Source organism: Chiloscyllium plagiosum, chromosome 2 (assembly GCF_004010195.1).
Source record: "Chiloscyllium plagiosum isolate BGI_BamShark_2017 chromosome 2, ASM401019v2, whole genome shotgun sequence".
Lineage (NCBI taxonomy): Eukaryota > Metazoa > Chordata > Chondrichthyes > Orectolobiformes > Hemiscylliidae > Chiloscyllium > Chiloscyllium plagiosum.
This window is the reverse complement of record NC_057711.1, coordinates 69,149,728-69,166,222: the sequence shown is the minus strand read 5'-3', so window position 1 is coordinate 69,166,222 and position 16,495 is coordinate 69,149,728. Positions and strand designations below refer to the sequence as shown.

At 38.7% G+C, this 16,495-nt stretch overlaps 1 protein-coding gene across 4 annotated transcripts in view; it reads right to left on the bottom strand.

Annotated features, from left to right (window-relative positions):
* Positions 1 to 1,126: 1,126 nt before the first annotated feature.
* Positions 1,127 to 16,495, bottom strand: part of srfbp1 (serum response factor binding protein 1) — a 205,421-nt gene continuing 190,052 nt past the window's right edge. For all 4 annotated transcript variants that reach the window (XM_043711584.1, XM_043711594.1, XM_043711604.1 and 1 more), the window contains 4 exons: positions 10,245 to 10,326; positions 3,675 to 4,398; positions 3,535 to 3,569; positions 1,127 to 2,347 (listed from right to left, as the gene is read on the bottom strand). In XM_043711584.1, the coding sequence (XP_043567519.1) occupies positions 2,163 to 2,347; positions 3,535 to 3,569; positions 3,675 to 4,398; positions 10,245 to 10,326 (1,026 nt within the window). In that variant the 3' untranslated portion in view covers positions 1,127 to 2,162. The remainder of the gene's footprint in view (positions 2,348 to 3,534; positions 3,570 to 3,674; positions 4,399 to 10,244; positions 10,327 to 16,495) is intronic.

Genomic DNA, 16,495 nt, shown 5'->3' with positions numbered 1-16,495 from the left:
TTTAGGGTAGCTTTTGTCAGGGCCGAATTGATGGGGATGATGAGCTTCTTCTGTACTGTACTGTACTGTATAATTCCAATTGCTTTTTCTATTATCTGCTGAAAATGCACACTAGCTTTTTGTAATTTATGGACAAGTTTGTATTTATTGACTGCTTCTTAGAGATTACTCAACATCTTGTAGGACTGCATTAAAGTTGTACAGATGAGGTTGCTAGTTTTGACAACCTGGCTAATTCGTCCCCATGCCTTCCCAGGTTTTCTGTCGGATGTTCTGTAGGTAACTAACATCTCGTTCATTCTGAAAAAGGGTCACTGGACTCAATATGTTAGCTCTGCTTTCTTTCCACAAATGCTGCCAGACCTGCTGAGATTGTCCAGCAATTTCTGTTTCCATTTCAGATTTTCACCATCAGTGGTATCTTGGTTTATCACCACTGCCACCAGGATCTCTATGAGCAGTACCAGAGAACAATGGTGCTTGCTGTCTCCCTTCTTTCACCATGATTCAGTCTTCTTGCACGCTGGACAATCTGCATCAACCACTTGTAGAATCGGCTGCTCAGCAACACTTCTTAAACGTGTTGGTCCAAACATAGCTACCACTAAAATCTAAAAGAACAAAGATGTATGTGGGAACACTACCATCTCCAAGTTCCCAACCAAGCCACTTATCATCCTGCCTTGTAAATTTATCACTGCTCCTTCAGTATCACTGGAGCCAAATCCTGGTCCTCCCTCCCTATCACCAATTGTACACCAATTAGACTGTAGTAGTTCAAGGCTGCACTTCACCACCCTCTTCTCAAGGGCAACTAGGGATGGTCAATGAATGCTGACCCAGCATGAATAACTACAAAACAAAACTATAACCTGCATTTAAACAGTTCGGGTTAATTTTAAGTGGTGCTAACCTTATACAGGATTTGATACACTGCAAAGGCCATAACACCACTCAACAGCACATTTCACGCTGGACTGTATTATGTGACATTTCTATGCCGTGTGCAATAGAAGCAACAGAAATTGGTTCATTGCACTTTGTGATGCCCTCATACATCTCCCGCGTGGAAACACTCAGAGGATCCTGTTATATAACCATGCCAACAAAAGCAACAGATCCATTGTACAGGGGAGTTACATTTTTTATTCAGAATTCCATAGTCAGAAACATAATAGGTCAGCAATATCTCAGAATTGTGATCCAAAACACCAAAAACAAAAGACAAGATTCTCTGGCCATGGCTGTAATGCACACATAACACCAGAATTTTAGAAGCAAATATATTCTAAGTTACATTAATGTGATGTCATTCATTCAATAATCTATAAATTACTACTCTGCCCATCTTAGTTCATGGCATGACATGAGGAATTGAAAACTCTTTGGAACTGTTGTCATCCTAAGGGTTAATCTGCATTTGGAAACAAGAAATTCTCGATAGAAAGTTTTTAGGACAGTACTCATGACTTGTGTTTTTGTCTGATAATCAACCATGAATTTTTCTCAGCAATCCATTAAAATGTTTATAACAAAATAATAATTTATTGGCACAATCTACTCAGACAGTCCCAAGTAACATGATCTAGTTTGCAGTTGTCTAGTTCCCTGCTGACATTAACCACTGAAAGCTTAACTAAAAAAGGTGCCTTTAGGTTTTGAAGAATAAAAGATCTTCCTGTTGCAGGAACAATCTGCGAAAGGTAAAGCAGGAAATCAAGATGAGGTTCTGTTCTTACAAATGTGACAATACAGTGACCACCATAAAGTTAAATAATTAACAAAATGCTAATGAGAATATTTACTGAATTATCACTACTAGAAATAATCTTAGTTCTGTTCCAGACTTCAATATTTTCTATATTTGCATATAGTAAATACTCCTCAACCAAACATTGTACATAAACAACATTTCCCACATCCTGTACTTAATATTTAACAAATCTTGTAAATGTTCCAAAATGAATTTCAAATGTGTTGCCTTTCAGGAAGTGCACTTCACAAGTTTAGAAGCAATGATAAATAAACTGCATTAAAATGAACTCTACAATTCTTCTTGGTATAAAAAACACAGGACAGATGCTTCATATCTATGTGAAAAATGTCATTATGTGAAACCTTTTTGAATACAAAAATATGTAATGAATGTCTTTTTTAAAACACTAATCATCAAATTTGATCTTTTTCCCCTGGAATGCAATGATCTTAGACTGCTCTTTCTGCCTTTTGCTTGCTTCCCAAGAGGGATGAAGTGATTGCTGTGGCTTTGGAAAGACAACATTAGACCTCCCACTTGATCTCCCACGAAAGGGCAGGATCTTATTTTGGGACTTTCTTCGTGTAACATCTGTGCAAGCAAAAAGCAACAAGAATTACAAAACGTTGCAATCAGAACACATTTACAATACAACATGACAGATACCACAAAAGAGATTTTGGGTCAACATGCTATCACACTCCCATACTGTTACATATTTTAAATGCACCAACATTTAAATTTTAGTAGCATTACATAAAATAGAATTCATTTCATTTTTCAGGAAAGGATGATACTCTACACATCTAAATAAAAAAAAAACAATTTTATAGCACTCAGAATACAAGAAATCCAAACTTTAATAGCAGTAATAGATAATGGAGAACATTTCAGAGATATCAAATTGAGTGGGACATTTTTAATATGAAAAATTATGCCTGAAGATCTTTCTGGCCATGCAAATGTTCTATTCTTCATAAAACCATCTCCCCCAGTCGAGGGTAGTACAGTGAGTTCGCACATCATTTCTAAACTCTGGATTAGCAACTAGATCAAACAGAACGAGTTAGAACTGGCAAACAAAACAATTTTTGAAGGTTTTGCATGGACTGAGCTGGGAAATTTTAACCTAGGTTCTAGTGATCATGATTTCATAGTTTGTCAGCAGGGCTCCAATCATTGAGATACTGAAAAAAAACCTAGATCTGTGTAATAGGAATGTTTTATCATTAAAACACATGTTTGAAGCAAAGTAGAGGATTCCTTATTCTGCACCTGCCCTGCAACAATTAATAAATAAATGCAAACACATTTACTTTCTTAGTATTAATGGTGACATTTTAAAAATCATTTTTTAAAACGTGATACCTAACATTGAAATGTTTGGCCTCATATGCCCTACATACTGTCTGGCCCTGATCACTGGAATATTTTGAAGGAACAAAACTACTCCGGCATCAATCATTGCAAGTGAATAGCATTAAGACTTTCACTCATTTACCCTCAAAGGAATGGAGGCTTTTCAGTTTCTATCTTTAGAAATCTTTGATTAATCGCCTCTACTCAAAAAATTGAAAATATTGAAGAGCTGATCTGTTAGAAGATGCAAAAGATTGGGCTAATCGAATTAGCTTATTCTTTTGTAAACATGGGTAGGAATGCCCAGTTGATTGAAATCATTGTATATCTTGTGTCTAAGGAAATTAATAGACATTGAGATTATGACTAGAATCAAAATCATCACAGAAAAGCCCCAATTTAAAAAAAAACAGACTGACCTGATTGCTTTTTCTTGACATTTCCTTGGAAGTTGCTAAAAAAGAAAGAGGTTTGAAATAGTTTATCTTGCTTTGTTTTTTGTATTATAAGAATTTAATTCCAATGCAAATTTTAAACTATAATTAAACCTGGCTGTTACCTCTTCTGTTTCAAAATCTTTGAATCAGACAAGTTGTTACAAAACAAAGAACCAAATGTTGTTTTTGGGCTGTTGTTGTTCTTTCCATCACAACCCATGGGATCATTCTTCCCTTTCTTCATGACATTTGGCATGATTTCTTCATCATCTTTCAGAGTGTTGGCTTCCAAAGTTGGATCAAGTTCTTGGTTCTTTTTACTTATCCTTTTCACCTTTCCAATGAAGAAATCATCATCCCCACTGTCATCACTAGATGTTTGATTGTAATACCTCTCCTCTGTGCTGTCGTCAAAATACTTCTCGTCTTCACTGGATACATCCGAACGATGGGATACACCAGGAACAGTGGATACATCCGGATCGCTGGCATTTACTTCAACAGCTTTGGTATTTTCGTACTTAGTGAAAGCTTTTATTTTTCCCTGTGGCTTACTCTCTTCACTATGTTGACCAGTCAATGTTATTTCTGCAGCTGGGGTTTCGGAGGTTGTGTCATTATGCAGAGCTTTAGTGTCAGATGTTTTAACAGTCGCACTCACTGGTTTGGAGGCTATGTTTTTGATTCTCTCACTGGCATTATCATCTTCTTTTATCTCATTCATTTCATCGAGTTTACTTTCTTCTGGACTTGTCTGTTTCAAAGATTCAGTTTGTAAATGAGGCGTACTGCACAATCTTTGTCTTTTTGCTTTTTGTCTCGCTTCTTTGAATGAAGTTACAGCAACTGGGGAAAAAAGTTAAAAACTTTCACTGAAACATTTACTTCATAACACCAGGTTTAAAGTCATCTTATAGTCACATTTCCCTCCTCTACAAAATTAACAACAGAACCGTTAGTCTCCAACTTGGCTCTTTTGGAAGTGTTAGTGACAGGGAGAAATTCATTAATAAGAAACTTAAAAGAATATTTGATTGTGTGAACTACAACTGGATGGGGGATGGTTAGTTCAGTTGGACGGATAGCTGGTTTGCAATGCTGAGTGACACCAACTGCGGGGTTTTAACTTCCATACTGGAGGACCCACACATGAACTGTACCTCTCGCCTGAGCTGGGGTGACCCTCAAGCGAAACTCACCACCAGCCATCACTCTTTAATGAGAGAGCAGTCCGGTCCTCTGGGACTATGGTGACTTTCACCTTTTTACAACTGGTTATACAGAACACTTCATGCTGTTCCTAAGTAACAGTTTCCATTCAGGTATTGGGAAGAGGAGAAATGTATTTAAAATAGAACTGTCTTTAACTACTATAGAACATCTTGCATTTTCATAACATTCATTTCTTTTAAAAAAAATCAGCCCTGAAACTAAATATTACAAAACATGTTACTTTATAAATCATATTGTTTTGTAGAAGTTATCAATTGGTTTATGCAAATTGGAAAATGGCAGTTAAAACTGAGATGGACAAGTAGCATCACTCTTGGTTGACACCTTTGTCATTATAAACATGATCATTGTATTGGATAATAAAGCACATATACATACATTTAAAATGATTAAATATGTACTTATCAATTTGAAACAAAAACCAGTAAAATAAAGATTCTTTCCTGGAATGTTTTCACAGATGAGATAATTTTCCCATTTATTGAAAAGGATGAACATTTTCATTTGTAAAACTTTGAAGATATTCCCAAGAATTTACCATTCTTAATGTACCTTCTGAGAATTGATCAGTATGCGAGCTATCAAGTAGTACTTATTAAGCAACGTATGCTCATGGATGTTCGGTTGGGTTCCACCAGACCTATTCAGTTCCTGACCTCATTAAAGCCTTGTTCCAAACATGAACAAGAGGGGGATTGTTAGGGTAAGTGCTTTGAAATCAATGAATCAGGTCAATCAAACTCAGCAAGTCTGGCAGTATCCGTGGAGAGAAAGCAGCGTTAGCTTTTTGGGTCAAGTGATCATTTTTCAGAATGGCTGAAATTCTCCAGCAATTTTTGTTGCTGTTTCAGATTTCCAGCATCTGCAGTTCTTTGTTTTATTGAACTGTTTGACCGAGTGTGGTATCAGGGAGCCCTAGCAAGACCAAAGACAATGTAATTCAGGATTAAAACTTTGTTGCTGGTTGAAGTCATACCTATTGAGGTGGTGGTGGTATAGTGGTAATGTCACTCATTTAGTAATCCAGAACAGTGGGTTAATGTGCTGGGGTCATAGGCTCAAATTCCACCAAGGCAGATGGTAAAATAAAATTAAATAGAATAAAAAATGTGCTACTAAATTGTCATAAAAACACATTTGGCTCACTAATGTTCTTTAGCAAAGGAAATACACCACCCTTAAATGGTCCAGCCTACGTGTTGACTCTTAGCTACCCCAAGTAGCTACCTGATGAAGGAGCAGCGCTCTGAAAACTAGTCCTTCCAAATAACCTGTTGGACAATAACCTGGTATTGTGTGATTTTTAATTTTGTACACCCCAGTCCAACACCGGCATCTCCAAATCATGACTACCCCAAGTAATTAGGGATGGGCAAAAAATGTTGTCTTGATATAGCGACATCTTTATTTCATGAACACATTTTTTAAAACTTGCAAGCCTATTACTAACAAGTACACTAAGGTTGAAATTCTTGGTGGAGCCTGTTTATTGTTTATCACTGAGTTTACATTGGTGCTCTTGTGGCACATTGGTAGTGTCGCTACCTTTAGGTTAGAAGGCCTGGGTTCAAGCCACACCTGCGCCAGATGTATGTAATAACATCTCTGAGCAGGTTGATTAAAAAGACATATATCTCCAATGTAAACTATTATCCCCTAGTGCTCGGTGGTTTACCTTCATACATGTATCCAAGCAGTTAATGAACACCTTTATTTTAAGGATTCATTTACAGGATGTGTGAACATCGCTGACTGGGCCACCATTTAATGGCCAACACTAATTGTCCAGTGGGTAGTTAAACGTCAACCACATTGCTGTGGGTCTGGACTCACATGTAGGCTAGATCAGGTAATGACAGCGGTTTCCTTAGGTCTTGAACATTTCCTGAAGGGCATACTGAGCCCGATGAGTTTTGCCAATAGTCAACAACAGTTTCATGGTCATCTTAATCCCAGATCATTATTGGATTCAAACTCCACCATATGGTAGGATTCAAATCCAGGAGTCCAGAACATTACTCGGGGTCTCTGGAATATTATTTCAGTGATAATATCATCAGGCCATCATTCCCCTTGCCATGGTCCAGCTGTTGCCTTGCTGCCATCTATTAGCATTGGCAATATGAAGCCAGTGGTTATTGATTGCTTCACATATATAGGTTCCACTATCACCAGCAGACTATCACAATGTTGAAATTAATGCACAAATCTGTTATGCTCAAACTGCACAAGAATGTGTGAAACAACAACAGTCTGAATGACAATATTAAACTGCAAGTCTACCAAGCCTGCATCCACAGCACACCCGCTACAGTGACTCCTGAACAACATATGCTAGGTAGGTGAAAAGGATGGACAGTTTCTACTTTTGCTGTCTTAGACATATCCTCAGCATTTCTTGGCAGGACTGGGTCACCAATTCAGAGGACATGCAATGTGATAACTTCATTAGCATGTATTAATGCGAAGCAAACAATATCTACACTTGATGACATTCACTGGATGGATGACTGCTGTATACCCAAAGACACTTTGGACAGTGAATTGGCCACTGGGTCGCAACTGACTGGAAAAAAATCCTCACTTTGCTAGAGGGACACCTGCAACTGAGAAAAGATGGCAACAGGCATTGGAAGATGGGATCAGAATGAAAAATCTCAACTGGTTCAGATGAGGGCCCAGAGAAAACAGAAACAAGTGAATAATACACCTTCTCAGCCTACAGCAGAGACTATCTCGCAGCATTGAGTTCCAGGGCTACACCAGGCAATGCACAACAGAGTTGAGCACTTGGTGCAAACCACCATCTTATAAGGCAAAAGGTTCAGTGTCTGGAATTAGTAAGGCAAAAAGAAGCCCACGAAGAAGGCTTTCCCAGCTAATCCCTTCTATTTCTGGAAAGAAAATTCATGATGAGTTCAGGATGATATTTACTTGCTGTGAAATTTTGACTGAAGTAACATTCTCCTGAGCAAGCTGTGACTGTGAAGACTTCTAGAGATGACTATGCACGATTAGTGACTTGACCATAAATGACAGGACAGCAAAACTACAGACTGTATGCACAAAAGCAAGGTTGCCCTCCATTTAAATGGCAGTGGAACAGGATAGCTATGGCAATCAATGTCAGAAGTTAAATGCTGAGTGCCTGGATGTAGTGCCCCAAGTTGACCTCATACAAACTGGTGACAGCATCCTGAAGCTGTCACGTTTCCCAACTGTATCAGTAATTCTGACTCTTCTTTATGCACTATAACCATTTATGTCACCTACCAGTTCTCATGAGGGTAATCAACTAGCATTTATGGTTCCACTTTACATTCACATACTGAGCTTTGTTGTTATCTAGATTACTCACATCTCAATTGCTCAATGAGACCAGCCGTAATATCTAGAGAGACTGCAGCACACTCTGATAAATGTTGCTTGCTTGCAGGATAAAGTGGCACATCAACATGTTCCCACCTTCAGAGAGGTGGTATCACTTGACTCTGTGAGTAACAATCTTGCCTCGGAGATAGAAACATTGTGGATTCAAATCCTATTTCGTCACTTGAGGATAAAAATATAGGCTGATAACCCAGGGTGTGCTGTAGTGTTAGATATGCCATCTTTCAGATACATATCTTTCAGATGAATGCTAAACTAAGGCCCTATATGCTCTTTCAGTTGCATGTAAAATATCCCATTATGCTATTTTGAAGCGAAGAAGGGGTGATGTTGGTAATGTTCCACCAACATAACAGAAAGTAGGTTATCTAATCATTATGGCATTGCTGCTCTGAATGCTTTGTGTGTGCAGATGAGCTGCAATGTTTCCTACATTCCAACTTTGGCTATAAAATGCTTGTAATATAAGGCACTATATAAATGCAGGTAATTCCTTTTTCTGGGAGGGCTGCTTTTGAAGGAGACTGCACTGCTTATTACTTGGTTGTGAAGAAGTTTCTCCCAGGAATTGAAGTTGACATCAAAGCTCCGAAATGAAGCTTTCAGTTCACCCTTGCACAGCTTCATTTGACCACTACGAGAACACATTTCTGTCTCAAGCTCCCTACAGAAGATACACTATGGTGAGTGAGTGTCAGGCGTTCTGGCTACATGACAAGCCCAACTAAGTTGTGACAGTTTTAACCTAGTATAGATTCAGTACCTGCAGTAAGTAACTCATTTCCTGATTTTCCAAATCTTGCCCACCATCCACATGAAGGGTCAGGAGTGTGAGGGAATACGGTCTACGTGCCTAGACAGGTATTACTCATCAACACCCAAACAACTCAACCCTATTCAACAGTCATTTCATTCACCACTAATGCACATTGGCAATGGTGTGTACTATTTGTTAGATGCACTGCAGCAATTCTTTTAACTGGATATAAAAATGCTGTGGTCCTGACACCATTCTAGCAAAAGTATTGAAGATCAATACTCCTGAAACACCTAGCATAAAGGAAAGAGTTACGGTGATTGGAGGTCAGTCGTCTCAGTCTAGAATTCCTCAGGGTCATGTCTCAGGCCAAACCATCTTTGGTTTCTTCATCAATGACTTTCCTTTTATCATATGTCAAAACTAGGGACATTCATTGAAGACTACACAACATTCAAAATCATGCGTAACTCTTCAGATAATCAACCAGTTGGTTTGCATTTGCAGCAAGAACCGAACAACATCCAAGTTGCTAAGTGGCAAGTAATATTTGCGCCAGACTCTTTCCAACAAGATGGAATGTAGCTATATCCCCTAACTGTTCAATGACATTCGCATCACTGGAACACCTACTGTCAACATCTTGGGGATTATCCTTGACCAGAACCTGAACTGGCCCGGCCACTGTGATACAACAGCAGGATAGAGATGAGGAATTCTGAGCTGAGTAACTCACGTCCTGTCTCCTTAAGGCCTACCATGTAAAGAGTATCCCATCACACCCCTGACCAAGTGTAAGGTGATGAGATACTCTTTACTTGCCTGAATGGGTAAAACTCCAAACTCCCATGCAGTGTGACCAGGACATAGCAGTTCACTTGATTGGCAACCCCAACTAACATCTTCAACACTCACTCCTTCCACCACTAACACACTGTGGCAGTAGTGTGCACCATCTTTTCAGAATCGTGTGGTCAAGATCAGGAACATAAAACTGCACTTCATCTTTCCCTGACACAGCACTCGAAACTCCTACCTGGTACACCAGGAATTTCTTGCTCTTTATAACTGTTGCTATCGACGTACAATATAAAAATTCAATGGTCAAGACTGAAAATTTAACAAAAATGATGAAACAAATAATATCTGTGTATGTAGACATTATAAACATAGAATCATAATAACTCAACTTTTTATTCCGAACTGTAGATAACAATATCACAAAAATGAATCAGCTGTAGCACAGACAAGCAAAGACGACATACTGAATTCCTTTTCATTACTACCTGTTTCACAGTAACCTGCATCTTACCTTTAATAGCTTCAATTTTTCTGCTTATGAGTGGATGCGAGGCAATTCGTGCAACTGCTCGCTCAGCTACTGTGGATTTGGGCTGTTAAATCAAAACAAAGAAAATGATTAATAAGTCAATGAACAATCACTGAAAGTTATGAATCACTCCAATGCAAATAGTTAATTGACTCCTTCAAAGCAATTGGTTGCATAAAATATTTAGTCCCTTGATAACAATCAGCCCAACATTTCCCCTTTCACCCTCTGCACAATGGAGAGACCACAAAAAACAAGCCCTTGCTAGAATAAGTTATTTGTCTGTAGTATAGGTCAGTTTCCAAGGGATGACTGCATATATAGGAATAGTGCCTTTTGAGGTCTTTCTGAAAGCTGCTAGTAGTCGCAATGCCTTAAGCAGTAACTTAGCATAGTCTTGTTTGTAATTTCACTAAGAGGGACATTTTAAAATTTTGTGTTATGTCACTTTTTTTCTGAAAACATATAGTAGCATAAAAATAAAGCTTTGGACTCTCAATTTTGGATTGTTCCATGGCTTTGAACTATATAATACCCCAAAAGTACAGAACCTATAGTTGAAGTCCTCACTTGAGATGGCAGAAATTTGCAATGAACTGAAAGTATTATGCAACATTGTAATTTTTCCTAAAATATAATAACTGTTATCAATATTATTACAATTAAACAAATAATCCTAGCAGCCACACTTTTTGACAACTACCTGGTTTATCTTAGAAAATTGTACACTTTGGTCACAGTGTGTTTTTAAAAAGAATCCCAGTAACTATATATGGAAGCTTGGTCATTAAATGCATTCACAACTGAATTACATTGACAGGTCAGATAGGAAAATGGAGTTGAGACCAGAAACAGATTAACCATGACCTTACTGAATGGTGGAGCAGGCTTGAAGAGCTGAAAGATCTGCTCCTAAACCTGACGTTCCTACACATTACACTTGATAGAATCATCAGTTTCTGAGAACCATGAGGAAAAACATAAAATGTCTGCACAATGATGTTCCTGGAACAATGGCTTATGGATAAAAACATCAGCCTTGGCTCATAGATAGACATATTGCCTGAGCAGAAGTGTGGGGGTTTAAGTTCTGCTTCAGAGATTCAGCTAACATTCCAGCGCAGTACTGAATGAGCGCTGCAATATCAGAGATACCATCTTTCAGATATAATGTCAGACGCAAGCTTCAATTACTCTTTCGAGGGAACATGAAAATGCTGTGGCACCACTCGATAATCCCTCCAATTCAAAAATCCGAAATCTGGAAGTACCAGTTGTCTGGAATTTTTTTCCCACCTTGATGTCAGGAGTGGGTTTGCAGAATATTCACACTGTGATGCTAAAGGAACAGGCTGTAATGGAGACACACACATCTAACTTATTCAAGATGCCGTCTGATTACCGAATTGAAATGCATTACTTTTTAATACAGGAAGTTGTACAATCTCTTATGATTGTAATGAACATGGTACTCTTTGTTTGGAATGTGATTTCTGCAGGAACATATAGTTAAAAAATGTTTCTATTTGAATGACTTGTAAGGCAAGACATTTAATTAACTTAAACTGTAGTCAGATTTTATCTTATTTTTGTCCCCAGTGCTGAAAAGGACTCTTGTACGGTAGAGACAAACGGAGGGCAATCTACATATGAAGCCATATGGTGGTTGAATGAAATTACCCATGTAAATGTACACATATCAAGTTGCAATGTTTAACAACATCCTCTGCAATGATTAGTTCAGCCTTGCTGTTGAAACAGTGCCATCAATAATTTTTTAAAAAATCATCTGGCGGCTTTTCTTTTTGTTTCTCCTGTTAGTGCTTGAATAATAGTGATAATATTTCAAAACTAAATAATTGAGCGTAGAACACATTGGGACATCCTGAGCAGGTGATGATGCTAAACTAATGAATATTAGTTTCCTCTTCAAATTATTGAAGTTTGACTAGCAGTATGTTGCTGTAAACTCTATCGCTAAAAGCACTGTGGGTGGATTTACATCAAATAGACTGCAGAGAGTCAAGATGATGGCGAAGTAGCACTTTAAAGGCAACCAGAATGGGCAATAAATGCTGGCCCATCCACATTGCACGAATGGAAAACAATGACATTGGCCATTTGTTAGCTGTAGGTCGGCAGTTCATTCATTTGTTGTTTGACACAGTCTTTATCTAGATTTCGGGTTGAAGCGTGTGCTTTTGAAGTCTTGATCTGATGACCAGGATCTCCAACTGGATACATCCTCTGCTGACTCTATCGCTTGCAATTTCTCCTTCAAACAAAACGGGAGTCTCGGGAAGCAATATGTTCCAAACGGTGTTGTGAAGTAGAGATTTCTTGACATTCCTTTATCAAGTGAACTGACCAATATCTGTATTTCACATCCAGCTTGGAGAAGAATTTATCTACTGTGAATTTAGAATTCAATTCCTCTAATATTAGAATTGTGTGCATGTCTCTCTTCAGAAAAATATTTAGACATGCTGAATACAGACAAATACTGAATTTGACATCTTACTTCATGGTGCATGTAACTGAAATGCCCAGTCTGTGTGCTAATGTACCCAATGGATAGTACCATCATATGCCACATTATTTAGCTCATTCATCTGTTCTCTGTATGAACACTGAGCTTACTGGGATCATCAGTTGACAGAATTGCATACTTTCTGAGATGCAATACAGCATCATCTTTGAAGTTTCCTATGGGTCGAATCTGTCTACGGACAATTGCTGTTAAGTTCTGGGCTAACTCAATGCAAAAGTATTCTTTGTCTCTTCTAATGCAATTGCTATCTTGCTGACCTGATGCGAAAATACAACTTTGGATCAAGAATGAGCTACTCAAACCTTTTCAATAAGCTCATGGCTGATCTGATTACTCCACATTCCGAGCTACTCACAATAACTTACCATCCTCTTGCAGATCAAGAATCTAGAGGTCAAGGATTTTTAAGGTGGTGTTAAAGAGACTTGTTAGTTGTTGCCGATAATATATTGTACACACTACTGACATCAGGTGTGAATATGTTTGGTCATAATGTTAAGATCTATGCATGCTAGTTAATCTACTACTTCTGGTCTGCTTATGCACATCATCCAGAATACACGAGGTTTCCATGCAGAACTGCCATAGTTGCTTTTCGTTGTCAATATACAGTACAAGCAACAGGTGTCCCCCATTAAATGCAGTTAATTTTGCTGTTGTAGATTCTATGCCTTTCAACAGTTCAGATATATCTCCAACAGAATTATGATTGGTCGCTCCCAAGTCGACCTTGGACTCAAGCATGCTTTTGTGAGTTTTATTTCGACATAGCATGTTAATACTTCTGTTTGACTACATTCATGCAATGTGTCATCATCATAATGTGGAAAGCCAGTTCTTTCAGTGATTTTAGGTTTGTCCACTTGGAATCTTCACCCTGGCCAGTCTTTCAGCTAAATACCATGTGTTTACATTTATGCATGTTCTGGCACACCTCCTGCTGCCCATTATTTATGTTGACTGTATTTTATTGCAGGCTCTGGTTGTAGCTTGGGAACCAAACTCTTTACATGAGCAATCCCAGTGTCCCTTTTGCACTGGACACTCGTGAGGTCCTTGGAATGCAAGACAGCTTTGCATTGAATGCAACAGATTACACTTCCCACATGGCTTGCTTGCTTTCTGCCTGGCAACTGCACCATGATTGGTAACTGGTGTTCCTTGTAAGCTGTGCAGCAATACTGAGTGCCTGCGATCAGCAGGGCTGATGCTGATCACAGCACTGACTTCTGGTTTCAATAGTCGTTGGCATGCGTAGAGCTCAGAGGTCTGTGCAGACAAAAATAAAACGCGTGGGAATGCTGCTGGTTAGTGCACCTGACTTCTGCAGACATTGTTGTCCAATTACTATGCCTTCATATTGTCTGCCATCTTTTAAGTGTATCAATGTTGTGGCCTTTCTTTCTCTCCCAGAGGTTTCTTGGAAAAAATTATTATTAGTGTTGAAGCTATAACCAGCATCATTATCTGCTCACACAGCTCAGTCTCTGAGAAATCACAGTTCTTGCCTTTGTAAAGGCACGTCCTAACAAAATTCATCAATTAGTTCTTCTGGGTGGCACCTCCAAAACCAGGTCTAAATGGTGAATTCTATAGTTTTACATGAAATCGGCATTCTAGCATTTCCCACAGCTTAGCAGGATTTAGCTGGATCTCTTCAGAAAAGCCTAAAGTGTTGATTATGAGCAATTACTCATTTCCAACGGCTGTCTTTATTTTGACTGCTTGTTTATGCGGATTTGCGACAGCTAACTCGAAAAAGCATAGTTTCATGCCTTGTTTAAACAGCCTAAGTTCAGGTAGGATGTCTGTGGCTTTCCAATTCATTTTAGGGAATTTAGCAGTCATCTTTCGGATGCTCCCTGCCTTTTGCAAATGTTATCCATGTCTAGTGGATTTACAATAGTCTTCTCAACATAAGATTAGCCTATGTGGAGATTCAGCAATGCAGTTGCTGGCTTTCTTTTGCTATGTTTAAAAATGCTGCCCTTTGCAACTTCAATCAGCTGGAATCATATCTACTTTTTCTATCGTGATTTTTTTTCTTAAGGTGCCCCAGTGTAAATGTTAACTTCCACACTGCTTTAAGTCTTGTTTGAGGCATTTCTCTGTTTTTTTTTTAAGATTTTTGAAGAACAATTTCCTCTGCTGATTCCATTCCTTGTGCTATTGGCAAATAACATAAATTAAGTAGCATGGATTCAGTTTACTTAAAATATCAAACAGATTTATTTCATTCAGGTCTGACAACAATTTACTGTGAACAGCTTCCTTCTATCATGTGACTGGCTGGACAGCAAATGGTATTTGGTCATTTGTCTGCTCCTTGACTCATTAGAATGTCCAGATCTTAAAGCAATAATACAACTGACACTAGCCAAGTCGTGGGTCACTAAGTTTACTGAAGGCTGGGTTAAAGAGTATTTTGAAAGCAAGGGCAGTTAAGAGCAAGCAGGAAGCTGGACTTGAGACCACAAGCAAGCCAGCCATGATGCTATTGAATGGTAGAGCAGGCTTGAAGGGTTGAATGACCTATTCCTGTTCCTATACTATGGGTTTTAAAGTAGCCTGCCTGATAGGCACTCCATTCATCAACTGAAACATTCCCTTCCTCTACCACTAATGCTGACAAGATGCAACTCAACCACTCTTCAAAGTTTCATTGACAGCACCTTCCAAGTCAACAACTTTTGTTACTGAGAAGGCCAGTGCAACAAATGGATGGGTGCACCACCATCTACAAATTTCTCCAACTCACACCTGTCCAGGCTAAGAACTAGAATCACCATTTTCCCGTTGCAGCTGGGTCAAAATTCCGAGAATTTCTTCCCTAACAGCACCCTGGCTGTGCACATACTACTTGGGCTACAGCAGTTCAAGAAGGCTCACCGCTGTTTTCCTTAGAACAATTAGGCAATACATTCTGGCTTTGCAAGGAGTGTTCACATCCCATGAACAAAACAAAATTTGTGTTTTGCTGCTCCTGTCTGCCTCAAGGGATGAATCAACCAAGTTGAAGTTTAGTTCAGTTGCTTAACACTAAGTTTCCTGTGTTAACTTTGCACTATTTTACGCAACATAAGTCATTAAATAAACAAAGAAGACAACCGTACTCTGTGTGAAACTATGACAAATCATTTTTCCAGGCATCGGAACACAATCTAAAGTCATTCATAGCTCTGGGATTAGACTGAATGCAGCCAAAGCACTATACAAAACTTTGATCTTTCGTCAACATTGATACTTTAAGTAATAACTTTTCAGCAGCCATATAGATATGAACTTATTAAAGCATAACCTTACATAAACACAAGAATTTAGCCACACATTTAAGGAATTCAGTTGGTTACATAGAACGTAGAACAATACAGCACAGAATAGGCCCTTCAGCCCACGATGTTGTGCCGAACATTTGTCCTAGCTTAAGCACCCATCCATGTACCTATCCAATTGCCGCTTAAAGGTCACCAAAGATTCTGACTCTACCATTCCCACAGGCAGCGCATTCCAAACCCCCACCACTCTCTGGGTAAAGAACCCACCCCTGACATCTCCCCTATACCTTCCACCCTTCACCTTAAATTTATGTCCCCTTGTAACACTCTGTTGTACCCGGGGAAAAAGTTTCTGACCGTCTACTCTATCTATTCCTCTGATCATCTTATAAACCTCTACCAAGTCA